Raw genomic sequence first — 16475 nt, 5'->3', positions numbered from 1 at the left:
TCGGCCTCATAGGTCACGCATCCCTATTTGCTCGAGGGACTTGCCTCCTCCTTGGGCACATTTTCTTCATGAGAGAGAGAGAGAGAGAGAGAGAGAGAGAGAGACAGAAATGAAATGAAATGTTATATTAACGTCTTCAAAAGGCCAAAATGACCTATGAGACCAAACTGTTACAAAATTGTGAATCTGATACCATCTCTGGGTACAGAAAGACTAGAACAAAAATACTACTACTACTAGAATCCATCCTCATCTGCGCACTGGATGTCGAGAGAGTATAGCGCGCGCGCGCGAGAGAGAGAGAGAGAGAGAGAGAGAGAGAGAGAGAGAGAGAGAGAGAGAGATCTTGACTGCTTTGGCATTGCAGATGAGAGAGAGAGAGAGAGAGAGAGGAAGATACGCTATTTTTATTAGTAAACCTTAAAAATAGAATAAAAAGCCTAAAAGCATGCCTAGAAAATGTGTACACAATTTGGTAGGCACCACCCTATATCACTACCTGCAGGCAGTGCCAACAAAATGGCAAGGAGGAGGATGCCATTCAAAAATGCAAGGAAGAATTGAGCGAGTTCATCAACAAGATTAATCGCCACCTTCTAGGCACTATAAAGGCGCTCGACGAGCGCGTGTCGGCCCAGGAAAGCACGATACATACACTTGAGGACCGTGTGAAGGCCCAAGGCGAGGACATCACTACTCAAGAAAGAGCTTGCAGAGGTGCGATCGCAAAATGTCCTCGAAGAGGGAGAGCTACAACCCTCAGGAGTTGAAGAGCTCAACACCATTAAAGAACAAGTGTGGGTCATCAAGGAAGGTGAGGAGCAACAAAAAGAAATGACGACCTCGTGGGTAGATGCCATCACAAAGACCCAACAAAAAGCAGACGAGGCCGAGAAATGGATCGAGATTGTCAAGAAAGGAAAGGGAAAGGAAATAACCCCCACAGCAACCACCATTAACTTGACACTAGAGGAGGAGCAAAGGAGACAGGTGCGGGCCTTACACATAAGGGTATGTGGCCTCAGAGACCAAGATAATGTGGATGAAGAGGTGAAAGAACTCATGAATATGGTGGAGGTTAATGAGCAGACACATATGAGGGCTTGGAGAGTGGGCAATAAGAAAAGTGGGAGCAAGGGGGAAACATCGAAAGAAAGGGCACTCATCCTCTGTTTCCACTCCATGGAAGCGAAGAAGGATTTCTTGAAGAAGAGACCAACACTAAAGAAGACAGGCATCTTTCTTGGCGATGACCTCACCCTCTCGCAGATTGCTCATATGCAAGAGGTAATGCCGGAAATCAGGGCAGCAAGGGACAAAGGGAAAAATTGCTTTTTACCATGATGGAAGGGTGGTGATATTGGAGGGACCCTCCGCATGACGGTGTGAGACCTATGGGGCTACACTAAAGATGGCAGCCTAGAATTGTAATGGGTCACTCCGTCTTGATGTAGGTGCCTTTGAGGATAGTTTTACTAGGAGAGATATCATTTTCTATTCTGAGACACATCAAGCCCCTGGGCAGTCCATGCCACAGGTGAGCGGATATAGATGGGAGACAACTTGCAAACAAGAGACCACATTAGAGCATCAAGGACGGGGCTCAGATGGAGTGGCAGTTTTATTCAAGGAGTTGCAACCATTGATATATATAACGCGCAAGGATGAGCAGGCTAGGTACATGTGGGTGAGGCTAAGGGCAGAGACAGGCAGATACCTCTACATTGCTATTTGTTATTTTCCTCCTAGTACGTCAGTATATGCACCACCTAGAGGACAGTCTCCCTTTGCTATTTTAAATAATAACATATGGGAGTTTTCCAAAGATGGCGACATTATCATACAAGGGGACTTCAATGCTAGGACTGCCCATCACTAGACAATATTCTATGATACTTCCGAGGAGATGCTTAGGGAGTTGGACGTTACAGAGATGGGCCTATCCAGACTATCACAGGATGAGTACACTGAGTATGGCAGATACTTGATAGATATGCGAATTGCACATGGATTGGCCATTTAGAATGGCATAAAGAAATTTTCTACAGCGGGAGGTTTTACATGCTTTCCACGTCGGCATGGTGCTAGTACAGTGGATTATGTTATGGCCCAGCCAAGTCTCATTCCATTCTTTCAGGATTTCATGGTGGGCAATAGGCCAATTAAAGTAGCAGTTGATAATGCTATCTTGTCTTTCACTCTTACGTTTCAGTTCAGCACGGCTCCATTAGGAGAGGTCCCCACACACACGGTATACCTTCGTGAGGGAGACGGATTCTGTGTATATGGATGAGATATACAGGCAGCTATGCACTCAGGAGCCGGGACGGCCACTAGATGAACTCACTCAGATATTCACAGAGACGCTCCATGATGCAGCATCAAAGGCATACCCCCACAGCCAGCCTACACGGAGACGATCTGGGAGCATGCCCCAGAACAGCTCGTATGATGAGGAGTGTAGAGAGATGAGGATCAAACTACAGAGGGAAGTGCTCATGGAGATTACCACACACAGAAAATCACGGATTATCTTTCGCCGCCTAGTGCGACGAAAGAAAAGGGCTTATCTATCTCAGCTAGAGCGGGACCTGTATCAGCTATTTATGAGTCAAGACTCAGGCGAAGAATGGAGGCTATTCCATGAGCATTCACCACCACCAGCCGTCACCTCCACAGAGACATGCAGGGAATATGCCACATCTCTCTACACAGCATCAGGGCAGCCACCTTTGTCGAACCCACCAAAGACATGCCATGAGACATTTACATTCTTTACTCCCGAGAGGGTAAGGAAAGCCATTGACAGGATGAAGACAGGGAGAGCACATGATCGTGATAGTCTGGTAGCGGAGCATTTCATCCATGCCACAGATATGCTTGCAGAGCTTCTTGCTATGATGTTTAATCGAGCCATGTATGAAGGCTTCCCTGAGACTTGGAGTATTTCTACGATCGTGCATATTTTCAAGTCAAGAGATCCCATGATTCCCGGGAATTAACGCACCATCATGGTTGGTCACACATTGGCTAGGTTGTATGCATCCATTCTTGAGCAGGAGCTAGTAGATGCGCAGAGTGAGAAGGCATACGAGCACCAGGGCAGGCAGGATCCAGGAGAGGTTTCTCCACTCTTGACCAAATTCTGACACTCAAAGCGATTATTGAGGAGGGTAGACACCATGGCAAGAGGATCTATTGTAGCTTTGTGGATTTCTGCAAAGCTTTTGACACAGTACCCAGAGCCAAACTTATACGTAGACTACAAGACATGGGTGTGCCCATAGAGCTGATATGGGGTATTTTGGCTTTATACAGGACAGTGATGGGGCGAGTACGCACTACTCAGGGAACGTCTACAATGGTCCACTCCACTATTGGAGTGAAGCAGGAATGCCCCCTATCTCCGACTCTTTTTGGGATGTATGTGGATGAGTTTTCAGACTATGTAGAGCGATAGGGAGACAGAGGGGCTCAGCTAGAAGGGACATGTTACTATATGTTGATGATATTGTGTTGATTTCCGACTCTCCAAAGGGGATGCAGCGAGATTGTGCAATCAATAGTAGACCACTCTCTCCATCGAGAGTGGGGCCCTTGGAGGAGGGTTCTACAACGTCTCTGGTGTCGTATTCTCTTCTCTCTCTATCTCTCAGTCCCATGCACCTTCATGCACAATGTCTATTCACTTTGTTTGTGATCATTTGCACTCTCTCATTAAAGCACAGAAGGCTCTCCCTTCCCTAAGGACAAGGAACCTTAAGCACAGTTTGGAGCACTCTTCTTGAGCAAAGTTCAACATTCACTTCCGCTGCACCTTACAATGGTATCAGAGCTTTGGCAATGTTCTGTATCACTCAAGAAAAGAATGACAGAAAAAAAAAAATTGCTTGTTGAGGTCGCACAAACCCAAGTTCACTTGGGCATGTCGATTCCTGATCGCGTTTTTGAAGAGTGACAGGAAACCCAAGAAAGAAGGGCTTGTCCAGCCTCCCCTTGTGCCTCTTTTCACTCATTGAGAGCGGACCGTGCACTTAGCGGCCGGCCAATCGACGTGAGGAGGGAAAAAGCAACCTTGGTGTGAGCGCAAGGCCGCCAAGGGGTGCGCCCGCGGAAAAGAGTAGAACTCGGGTGAAGAGAAGATCCTTCTCTAACACAGATTGCAAGCGAAAGAAGAACCTCAAGACCCTCAAGAACTCAAGACCCTCAAGAACCCAAGACCCACAAGAACCCAAGTTCCTCCAGAACTTAAGAACCAAGATCACAGTGTATGGTCATCACCCAAAGCGGAATGGATACTTCGCATGGAGGTGGTGAGCATGGGAGTGGCGAAGAAGAGTTTTCCCCACCAGGAGGTTTTCTCGACCCTCCCCCTTCCCCATCTACGCCACGGATTGTACCAAATCCTATGGAGGCTTTGGTAAAGACAATGTTGGACATGATGGCACAACAAGAAGCGAATCGTTTGGCGGCCGAGGAAAGACAGGCAGAGCGTGCGGCACAGAGTGAACGACACATGCAAGAGTTCTTGCGACTCTTTTTCAAGTGCAGGCACAGTTGCAAGAGATTCAAGAGACGGAGACTCTCTCAGTCTCTACTTCTCCCAAGCATGACACAGAATTTGCATCATGATGATTTGAATGACAATGATTTGCATGATGATTTGAATGACAATGATATGCATGATGATTTGGATGATAATGATGAGCATGATGATTTGCATGATCAAGATGTGATTTCTCACAAGCATGATGATTTGCATGATCAAGATTCGGGCTACGGCCTGAGTGCCGCATGAGATTATCCGAGTCGAGCTAGCCCCCCCCCCCCCCCCCCCCCCGTGGTCGAGGCATTGACTAGATCAGTATTCTTTATACACAGTTTATGGGACCTCCGCAGAGACAGATATGCTCGGCTTGGAGTCATCTCGACGACTAGCGCTACAAGGCGATACAGCATGTTGGTATTGATAGATTACAGCGAGGTTTCACTCACATGATTCTCCTGAAACTAGCCTCGCCTAGCCCTTGGATACCCACTCTCTCTTACGATCTACTCAGCTTATGCTCAATTATGGATGCATACAATTTGGCTAGTGTGTCCAATCATGATGATGCAGTAATTCCCACGCAAACTAGGGTCCTTAGATTTGAAAATAGATACAATCATGGACATGCTCCAAGCACCAAAGAAACCCTCACACAACTATCCATGCAAGAAGATCAACCAAATTATCCTTCACATGTATAAAATGCTCAGCTACCAAGCCACCATCATCACATGCTCTCCAAGTCTTCATTCTATCATTAGACTTCTTTACCACCTTTGCTGCAAAGAAAGGGCAAGTGCATGGGCATGCCTTTGGTGGATCTAGCAATGGCTGCTTGTCCGAGGCCATGTAGAGAGAAGTAGCATACTCACCCCATATCTCTGTAGATGTAATAGCTGGCGCTAGGGAATGCTCACGAAACAATCTTCAAGCCTCGAATGGCAAGTGCGTGGATCTGGCAATGGCTGCTTGTCCGAGGCCATGTAGATAGAAGTAGCATACTCACCCCATATCTCTGTAGATGTAATAGCTGGCACTAGGGAATGCTCACAAAACAATCTTCAAGCCTCAAATGAGTCCTCGCTCAAGAATAATTGATATAAATCTCTCTCCAACTGAGCTAGGTAAGCTCTCTTCTTTCATAGCACAAGACGCCAAAACGTAATCCATGATTGTCTGTGAATGATGAAGACCATGTGCACCTCTCTCTGTAGTCTTACTCCCATCTCTTTGCTTTCCTCATAAAACCAACTATTCTGGGTGGATTTCGAGTGAATCTTATCAATCGGGTAAATCTTCAGATACTTCACACATTTTGGATTTTTGGAGAACTTGATCAATCTTTTTACACATATGTCAACCAGCAATTAACGTTGATACTCCGCTCTGGCAAATTCCCCGTCGAAAAGTCGAAGAGGAGAGTCGACACGGCACAACGGAGTTCCGAGCCAAGACGCATTGGACCCAAAGACTAGCGCCCCTTACGTTATTTCTTAATTATTATGCTCGCAAAGCATAGTTACAGGGAATGGCCATTTTCAGGTCTCCGTTCCTCGTTCCCATCCCAATTTCCCGTTCCATGTTTCAAACGTGAGTATCCGAAACAGGAATGGCATTTCATGCATGTTGCTATTCCGCGTTCCCTGTTCCAATTACCCGTTTCGGGTAACTATGTCACAAAGTACAACTCCCAAGGGTCCAACTCTCTCCAAGACTCTGCGTCCACATGCTCTCATTGAGTGACCCTAGGAATACTTATAAACAGTGCAAGCGATGCCCAATAGAGTCAGATCCCAAAAGCACTTATCCCCATAAGGTCTGGTCCCCAAAAGCCACGCCTGAAAATTGAAAAATCTGCCAGTGTAAATTACAAAAATCCATACAGCTTGCCATGTCAGCACTACAGCACAAAATCCAAAACTTCAGTATATTCTGCCACAGCTGCATTCTGAACTGCCCTAGCACGTCGACAGTCAATGCGATTTATGGGGCTCCCCTCAAGAGACCAAGCTTTTTGGTTTTTAGAGTTTTAGGCCCCTCGACCGGTGCTTTACAAGTTCTTTAAGTTGTTGGGTTTCATAGTTAGCAATGTCATTGTGCTTCTTAACATAGCAATTGTGCTAGAGAAAACTTTTTTGCTATCATTGGGCTATGTTGTAGTGAGCCGCCTCACCCAAGAAAATCTCACAACATCATGGCTATCCACACTTATACATTGTACCTAGGAAAAAAAAAATTAATACTAACCCTTTTTTAGGCCACTCGGCCACAACTTCTTCGAAGGTCTCCTGGGTTCAGTTTCTCTTGTCCACTCTGCCATTTCTCTTCCAGTTGGACGCCACATCATCACTTTGTGACATTTCCGCCTCTTGAAAGAATTGTGATCACCCTTGATTACGCCAGCAAAACAGCCATGGAATAGGAACTTTCTTCAGTAGACACTAACACTATGTACTCATGCACCAGACTCCATCAATCCTGTACTTCTACAACTGATCAATCACATTTCTATCGACGGTCTCACATACAAATCATGATCATTGTAACCTATTTAGCAATCACATTTAGACCGGGTTGATCTTTTAAATCTTGTCACTATCAGATTCATATCTTTTCTTTTCACATTTCAATCAAGCAAACCATACCCATGACCATCCCCACAAGACAGTACATCCACATAGCATGCAATCCACCAAATCACACTTAATTTACATTGCCCATGACCATCCCCACAAGACAGTACATCCACATAGCATGCAATCCACCAAATCACACTTAATTTACATTGAACACTGTGTTTCAATCATTCGATCTAGCCATCTCATTCTGTCTAGAACTCTTGATACCCCTAGATCACTGTGCAACCATCTCATCCTTCCAAAACTCTTGATGCACACACACGAGTATCCAGTCATCTCATCCAGATAGACACCTTGATACACTAGAATCTCATTCAAATTTCATTCTGATTTCATTCACTTAGCCATCACATCCAGATCTCGCTAATCTCTAGCAGATGTCGAGATGCACTAAGTTCAAATCATTCATCAGACAAAATGCTGCAGATAATTCATCTTTCTCTACATGTCTCTAACAATACACACATGAAAGAGCATATGTTTTCAATTCAATCAAGAAAATTTCCAATTCAGCGCAGATCTATTCATAAAGTCATTCTACAAAATACTGTCAGCCTAGTAATTTTAAAGAGAAATTAGTGACTTCATTCTATATAGGCATCTATGACAAAAGAGTCGAGTGGCTGCCCTCTTGTGCAGTCCACACCGCACTAGATTCAACCTGCGGATTTGTTGGTAACTTTTGGCATAGACACTGCTAATGACCCAAAAGCTTCAAGGTACAACTCTCTCTGAAGAGAATTTGCGATGTTCTCCTCCATCCACTTTGCATCGAGGGCCAAAAAGTATCCTTGACCAAATTATACGGTGGACCTAGCTTACCATTCTGTTCTTTTTTTTTTTTAATGTGCCGTGTGACCTATTGGTAGCCGTGTTGGCCTCCCCTGTCCTTGGCACCTCAACCTGGATCTATAGAATTCTTTGATCTACTAGCTAATTCCCTTTAGGTTCTTTCCTTGTGCCCTACGACTTTTGGTAGCCTTACTGGCTTCCCCACTCCGCTGGCATTTCAATCCCAATCCTCTGAATTCTCTGAAAAACCATCAGCTAATTCCTTTGCTTTGGCGGAACCCTCACATGCACTATTATCTGATTCCCTTTCTTCTTCCGAATCCTCTAATGAACTTGCATTTGGTTCCCTTAGTTCATCGGAACCCTCAGGTGCACTATCATCTGATTCCCTCACTTCTCCATAAGCCGAACTTTCATATGGTTCTCCTGATTCATTCTCTTCACCGAAAGACTCTTGCCCTTTTGAGGTGGACACCAGCCTCTTCGTAGAATAAGTCAAGAGCCGGCATGCATTTCAAAACCTTGCTTGGCATGTCCCATAAGTCTCTGAATAGAGTCAGACTTCTATTGCAGACAATATTGTCAAATCTCTTTTGAGAAACCATAGAAAAACCGCTCAATCTAGTCCCTCAAGATGATCTTCTAAAACAAGGACACTGGCAAAAAGCTATCCCAAAACCTCTTGTAGTAGTCATCCAACGTGTCTTTCTTAGTCATTCTCAGATAATGCCAACCCGTGATGACATGATATCGAAATCTTCTTCATATTCTTCCATATAATCTTCCATGTCAGCACTCCGTACGGCCCTGCCACATCGACAGTCAACACGATTTATGGGCTCCCTATCACGTGACACATCCCAACCCTATGTGTCTGTGGACAAGCTACACCATAGCAGGGTTCCCATCAGTTCAGTCAGTTTAGATTAGCAATGATCTGGCACTGTTGTGAGTCTATTCGTAGACCGTGCATGCCCAGTCACTTAGCATAGATGCATATCCTCCGGTTGCACACAGCATGATCATCGGAATTCCCATCAGAATCCATTAGCATCAATTAGGGGAATTTTCCAGTGCATTTAGCCTATTTTCCTATTTATTGGTTATTTTCACTTATTATTTTTAAGTGACTTTCCAACAAAAGTATGTAGGGCAATTTTGCTAAGTTAATATATAAGCAAACCCAAGTTAGCACTTTCTGGCAGAAGAGGCAGCAGGAGCTTCCCGCTCAACAGGCAACTTCTCAGCAGTACCCCCCCCCCCCCCCCCCCCCCCAAAGCACTTAGCCTCGCCATACTTCCCCATCCCTTGGCGTTTTCCCTTCACAGTAGCCATCACCATAAACCTCCCGTACTTGGTGATTTCAGCCTCAACTCATAGTCAGCCCTAGCGTTTTTGCTAATGCAGATCCTCAGCTTTTTCAGCGTTTTTTTCAGCAGTCACTAACATGGGAAAGAAAGCAAAACCTCAGCATTTTGGTAGCGTTTTTCTAGCCTGATCATCAGCCCATTGCAGCGTTTTCAGCGGGTGCAAATCTGTCATAAAAGGCAGCCTAGCAGGTACAAGAATTCAGCGTTTTTTACCATCAGCAGGACCCCCGACAACTCACAACTCAGTCATTTTCAGCCATTAAAAACAGCAAGAAACAGTCATTTTCAGCCACGAAGACAACCCCGAATTCAGCCCTAGAAGATCACAGATTTCAGCCTTAGCCGTCGTCATCACCGTCATCGTCATCGGCATAGTCCCATTGCATTAGTCCATTGCATACGCATTGTACACCTTTGTGCAATCAAAGTAGACCACTCTCGCCCACGAGTGGGGCCTTCGGAGGAGGGTTTTACAACCTCTCGGGTGTCGTATCTCTTCTCTCTCCTTCTCTCAGTCTCATTCACTTGCACGCACAATATCCACTCACTTTGTTCGTGATCATAGCACTCTCCATAGACGGAAGGCTCTCTCCTTCCCTAAGAACTAAAAGGAACCTTGAGCAATAAAGATCACTAATCTTGAGAAAATACAACATTCATTCCGATGCACCTAACATTGGTATCAGAGCTTTGGAAGTGTTCTGCATTACTCAAGGAAAGAACCACAAGAATTTTTTTTGCTTGTTGCGATCGCACGAACCCAAGTTTACTTGGGCGTGGCGATTCCTAATCGTGTTTGTTGAAGAGTGACAGGAATCCCAAGAAAGAAGGGCTTGTCCAACCTCCCCTTGTGTTTCTTTTCACTCATTGAGAGCGGACCGTGCACTTAGCGGCCGGGCAATCGACGTGAGGTGGGAAAAAGCAACCTTGGTGTGAGCGCAAGGCCGCCAAGGGGTGCACCCGCAGAAAGGAGTAGAACTCGGGTGAAGAGAAGATCCTTCTCCAACGCGATTTGCAAGCGAAAGAAAACCTCAAGAACCCAAGACCCTCCAGACTCAAGAACCTCAAGAATCCAAGATTCTCACGAATCAAGGACCTCAAGAACCTCAAGACCCTCAAGCACCCAAGTTCCTCGCGAGCTTCAGAACCCAAGATCATAGTGCATGGTCGTCACCCGAAGCGGAATGGATACTTCGCATACAGGTGATGAGCATGAGAGAGGCGACGAAGACTCGTCCCCACCCGGATATGATTTCTTCAACCCTCCCCCTTCGCCATCAACGCCACCAAGTGCTATGGAGGCACTGGTCAAGCAGATGATGGCCATGATGGATAGACAAGAAGCAAGTCGCCTTGCTCAAGAACGTGAGCGCGATGAAAGAAACGCAAGACTTGCCGCAAAACAAGAAGAAAATCGACTTGCTCAGGAACGTGAGCGCGATGAAAGAAACGCAAAACTTGCGGCACAACAAGAAGCTAATCGCCTTCCTCTCGAACGCGAGAGCGATGAACGAAATGAACGAAAAGCAGAAAAGGACGCCGAACGAGAAGCTCAAAGGGAGATTCGTCATCAACAATTTATTTCTCACATCCTAGCTTCGAAGACCGAACCACCCAAAGATCGTGGGAGTTCGTCAAGTGGCACAAGCCACGACGCGGATTCCAACCATCCAGTTACAGAAAAGTTGACTTTCAGTAAGTATGACGGTAAGATGGATGCTACAGTTATTCATTCTTGGTTGCATCAATTTAATGCTTATTTTGCGACAACTAAGAAGACAGGAAATAGCAAAGTTTTGACGGCAGCCAGTGATGCCATCAACTGGTACCACGCATGGCAAGAGGCACAGCTAGCCGCGCACCTAGAGGCAACCAACGATTTCACGCCCCCCTCTTTTAGTTGGACTGATTTCCAAGACAAGCTCAAGACGCGGTTTATGCCACCTCAGTACCTCGCACGATTGAAGGACGATTGGCGCGCTCTCAAGCAAAATGGTATGCCGGTTATGTCTTTTGCTAATCGTATTTTGCAGCTAGGTACCCAATTACGCATGTCGGATGATGAGCGCAAAGAGGCTTTCTCTTTGGATTGGACGAGTATATCAAGTACGATGTCGAGGTATTCGATCCAATCGATCTCAACAACGCGATAGCCATTGCTCTCGCACAAGAGATGAAGCACAACAAGGGAAAGCCTAAGGAGAACAAGACTTCCACAAGTACCTTGCACACTTCTCAGAACCCTCAGAACGGTAAGAACGGTAAGAACGGTAAGAATGATCTCTCTTCTAACCAATCTTCCAACAGTATCTCATCAAAGAATTCTTCCAATGAATCTAAGGGTATGGCTAACACAACTGCTAAACCTAAGCTTACTCCAGATGAAAAGGTAGCACAAGGAATTGTAGGAGGTTACATCACTTCCGAAGAACAAAGCACGTATTCTAAAGAAGGTCGTTGTTTTCACTATCACATTAAGGGTCACATAAAAAGAACATGTCCGAAGCTTGAATCGAATGAATCTAAAGAACCCACAGCACCCACTACATCTGTCAATGCAATGAATGATAACACGATTGTGCCCAAAGTTTCTCAGGACCCTCCCATTGATGATTCTCTCATTAAATGTTATGGTCGTACGTCGGGGCACCGTTTTGTCATATTGTTTGACCCAAGTAGTATGCATGATGTGATCAGTTCCTCTCTTGTTGAGAGAGCCGGCCTCGAAGTTAGTCCGAGATCTCCTATCGAGGTCTCTGGCTTTCGTCCCGGTATGGACGCTCTCATCATGGAGGAGTGCCTTGATGTGTTGTTTGCAATTCAACAAACTGCCTTCACTAGAAGATTTGTTGTTTCTCCTCTCTCAGGATGTGATATGATTTTAGGCATTAAATGGTTTTGTGATAATGATGCTCTCATAAAATTTTCGGCTGACACTATAACTCTCAATGCCGACAGTGATTCTCCTATTGTCCTTCATGGAATGGACATTGCTTCTTCTCCATCTCTCATTGCTAATATGCAGGACAAGGTTGAAAGGATTCAGGAGAAGGAGACTCTCTGAGTCTCATTTTCTCCACAGCATGCCACACAGGATTTGCATGATTATGAGAAGCATGATGATTTGAAGGATAATGATTTGTATGATGATTTGGATGACAATGACAAGCATAATGATTTGCATGATGATTTGGATGAAAAAGACAAGCATGATGAGTTGCATGAAGATGAAGTGATTGTTCACAAGGATGATGTGTTAGTGGATGCTTTTCCTAGCGAAACTAACCTCGTTGTAGATTCGATCAATCACGAAGATCCGATCTTGGCTTTCGAGTCGAGGTCCACAGATCCCCCACAAGAAGATTCAATAGATCCCGAAGAAACGATCTTGGCTCTCGAGCCTTGGTCCAAGGAACCCTCACAGGAAGTATTATGTGTTTGCATGATTGATACGCACGCATTGTTCGAGTGTTTCATTCGTGAAGGTTTCTTGTATTTTAGTCAGCATCGTTATGTGATCCCTTTTCCTAGGCATGACATATTGTATATTGAGCACGTTTCTCTCATGGATGAGCACGAATGTATGCGAATTGTTCATGAAAAGCTGAAAAGTTTATATGTCAGGAAGTCACATTCCATGTCTCTTCCTTGGCATGACACAGTTTCCGAAAGAGCACATGATAGTATAAGCACCAAGCATGGGCATTTCCATTGGGATTTGCCACAGTTGATTGATTTTGATCAAACAGAAAAGATTCGACCTCATTGTTTGCATGTGTTTGATGAACGGGTTGTCACTCCGTATCTATGTTCATCTACATTGCATACACAATCTTTAGAGAAGACAAGATTTTTTTCCTTCACTTTACATGGAATGGGTATGTTCATGGTTTTGTATTAGAGATGGTTTCAAGAATTTTCAGCCATGGAGATTCTTGAAGATGGAAGAAGCACGACTCTAGACAATGTTGAAGCAAGGAAGGAGCCACATAAGACTTTGAGTCGCTTTCGGTGCGGCCCAAAGAAGCAAGCATTGCAGACCTTCATGAAGTTCAAGTACCGCTCGACCCACACAGCAGAGTGGGCCGGCGAAGAGTCCCTTCCAGGATTCCGGATACTGTTGGCAGTCTCCCTCCACGCCATACAGTTCGGTACCAGTACCTCACTTTGAAAAGGAGAGGATGTCACGTGACACATCCCAACCCTATGTGTCCGTGGACAAGCTACACCATAGCAAGGTTTCCATCAGTTCACTCAGTTTAGATTAGCAGTGATCTGGCACTTTTGTGAGTCTATTCGTAGACCGTGCATGCCCAGTCACTTAGCATAGATGCATATCCTCCGGTTGCACACAGCATGATCATCGGAATTCCCATCACAATCCATTAGCATCAGTTAGGAGAATTTTCCAGTGCATTTAGCCTATTTTCCTATTTATTGGTTATTTTCACTTATTATTTTTAAGTGACTTTCCAACAAAAGTAGGTAGGGCAATTTTGCTAAGTTAATATATAAGCAAACCCAAGTTAGCACTTTCTGGCAGCAGAGGCAGCAGGAGCTTCCCGCTCAACAGGCAACTTCTCAGCAGTACCCCCCCCCCCCCCCCCCCCCCGCACTTAGCCTCGCCATACTTCCCCATCCCTTGGCGTTTTCCCTTCATAGTAGCCATCGCCATAAACCTCCCGTGCTTGGTGATTTCAGCCTCAACTCACAGTCAGCCCTAGCGTTTTTCCTAACGCTAGATCCTCAGCTTTTTCAGCAGTCACTAACGCTGGGAAAGACAACAAAACCTCAGCATTTTGGTAGCGTTTTTCCAGCCTGATCATTAGCCATCGCCATAAACCTCCCGTGCTTGGTGATTTCAGCCTCAACTCACAGTCAGCCCTAGCGTTTTTCCTAACGCTAGATCCTCAGCTTTTTCAGCAGTCACTAACGCTGGGAAAGACAACAAAACCTCAGCATTTTGGTAGCGTTTTTCCAGCCTGATCATCAGCCCATTGCAGCGTTTTCAGCGGGTGCAAATCTGTCATAAAACGCAGCCCAGCAGGTACAAGAATTCAGCGTTTTTTACCATCAGCAAGACCCCCGACAACTCAGTCATTTTCAGCCATTAAAAACAGCAAGAAACAGTCATATTCAGCCCACGAAGACAACCCCGAATTCAACCCTAGAAGATCACAGATTTCAGCCTTAGCCGTCGTCATCACCGTCGTCGTCATCGGCATAGTCCCATTGCATCATTCCATTGCATACGCATTGTACACCTTTGTACAATCAAAGTAGACCACTCTCGCCCACGAGAGTGGGGCCTTCGGAGGAGGGTTTTACAACCTCTCGGGTGTCGTATCTCTTCTCTCTCCTTCTCTCAGTCTCATTCACTTGCACGCACAATATCCACTCACTTTGTTCGTGATCAAAGCACTCTCCATAGACGGAAGGCTCTCTCCTTCCCTCAGAACTAAAAGGAACCTTGAGCAATAAAGATCACTAATCTTGAGAAAATATAACATTCATTCCGCTGCATGTAACACTCCCCTCTAGAGATCAAGATTTTTGGTTTTTAGGGTTTTAGGCCCCTCGACCAGTGATTCACAAGTTCTTTAAGTTGCTGGGTTAGGATTTTTTTTCTAAATCCTAACCCCTTTTCAAGCGACTCGGCCACAACTTCAAAGATCTCCTAGGTTCAGTTTCTCTTGTCCACTCAGCCATTTCTCTTCCAGCTTGGCACACCACATCATCACTTTGTGACATTGTCACCCCATCATTGCCTTAAACTCCTTAACTTCCTCATCCACATTATCACAATCTTTAATACCGAATACGCGTACATGCATGGATCGTGTCCTCCTGTGTTCTTCCTCCAACGTCATGTTAATAAAAGTTGGGGTTGGCATAGGCTCCTTGGTCTTCTCTTTCTTGGTCATTTCAATCCACTTCTCGGCCTTCTCTCTCGCCTCTTGCTTGAGTTGAGGGTCTTCTTGACAGCTTCGACCCATACGATAGCTTCTTCTCAATTCTCCCTGTAATCTCTTTGGTGATCTCTTCTTTAATGGCTTCCTTGTTGGTGAGTATCTCCCTCTCTTCTTTTGTCATAAAGGTAGCAATAGTGCCTTCCTAAAGAGAGACTCTCTTTTGGAGACTTTTTTCTCCTCTTCTCTCCCTCTCCTCTTGCTCGCGGAGAAAAGCTATTTTCGCTTTTCTCCATTCTTCTTCCTCCAAGCTTTCATTTCTATCTCCAATGTCGAAATGCGCTTGTTTGAGAACACGAATTTCGCCTGCTAGCCGTTGGTGTGAGTGGGAAAGACATTCTCCTTTCCACACACACACACACACACACACAGAGAGAGAGAGAGAGAGAGAGAGAGAGAGAGAGAGAGAGAGAGCATGCAATAGATTATGTAGCATAAGTCTTTGTACGTCATGGATAAGAAAGGTCCTTGTGCCATGCCCATGCATACTAAGTCCAGTATGATGTAGGTGCCCAAGCAAGTATCAGCTAGAACACAACACACACCCCAAAACTTATCTCCAAATACAATATGCTTTGGACCACAAAAAGGTAGAAGAAACACAGACCCTGGCAACAACATCTATTTACCTCATGTCTGCTTACAAGTTCAACGAGGACTTCTATCGCCATATCAAATAAGGCTGGAGCCTGAAACGGGAACAAAAGAGCACTCACCATTTCAGTTCAATCAAGTAGAAACATCATAATACTAAGTAAATATGTGCATATAGGTGAGCCCCTTAAGATCAATGCACAGCAATACATACCTGCAACGAACTAAATACAAAGCCAAGAAGAGGATGTGAAGCAACAGTATTCTGAGGAATCTCCAAAAAGCAGCCAACACGTACCTATAAAGGTATCAAAGGTTGCATTGATGAAAAGTAAAACACGGCTGCCAAGCAGGCTTTACTGGCCATGTTCATGATAACATACCCAACTTAGCAGGCTTCGTAGAACCTTTTTATGCTTCTCTTGCACTTCTGGTTTTGGGGTAACCTCATCCTTCGTTTGCTTCAACAGGAACTCCAGAACAATCCCTGTATGTGACAAAAGCTGGGTTGCAACCACATGAGCAAGTCAGTATGAGTTCGGCAAGGAAAATTGGTCTCCCT

General features: G+C 45.1%; 1 protein-coding gene across 2 annotated transcripts in view; it reads right to left on the bottom strand.

The window, feature by feature from the left end:
• LOC147430560 (ARM repeat superfamily protein) overlaps positions 1-16475 on the bottom strand; it is a 230405-nt gene that overhangs the window by 198749 nt on the left and 15181 nt on the right. For both annotated transcript variants that reach the window (XR_015185630.1, XM_086493156.1), the window contains exons 4-6: positions 16297-16416; positions 16128-16211; positions 15949-16008 (exon numbers count right to left, since the gene is read on the bottom strand). Coding sequence is in view for 1 of the 2 variants with exons in the window: in XM_086493156.1 (XP_086349282.1) it covers positions 15949-16008; positions 16128-16211; positions 16297-16416 (264 nt within the window). In the remaining variant the exon portion in view is untranslated. The remainder of the gene's footprint in view (positions 1-15948; positions 16009-16127; positions 16212-16296; positions 16417-16475) is intronic.

The sequence above is a fragment of the Adiantum capillus-veneris genome, chromosome 21, assembly GCF_014529385.1.
Source record: "Adiantum capillus-veneris isolate H3 chromosome 21, ASM1452938v2, whole genome shotgun sequence".
Classification (NCBI taxonomy): Eukaryota; Viridiplantae; Streptophyta; class Polypodiopsida; order Polypodiales; family Pteridaceae; genus Adiantum; species Adiantum capillus-veneris.
This window is presented reverse-complemented; position numbering and strand designations above follow the sequence as displayed.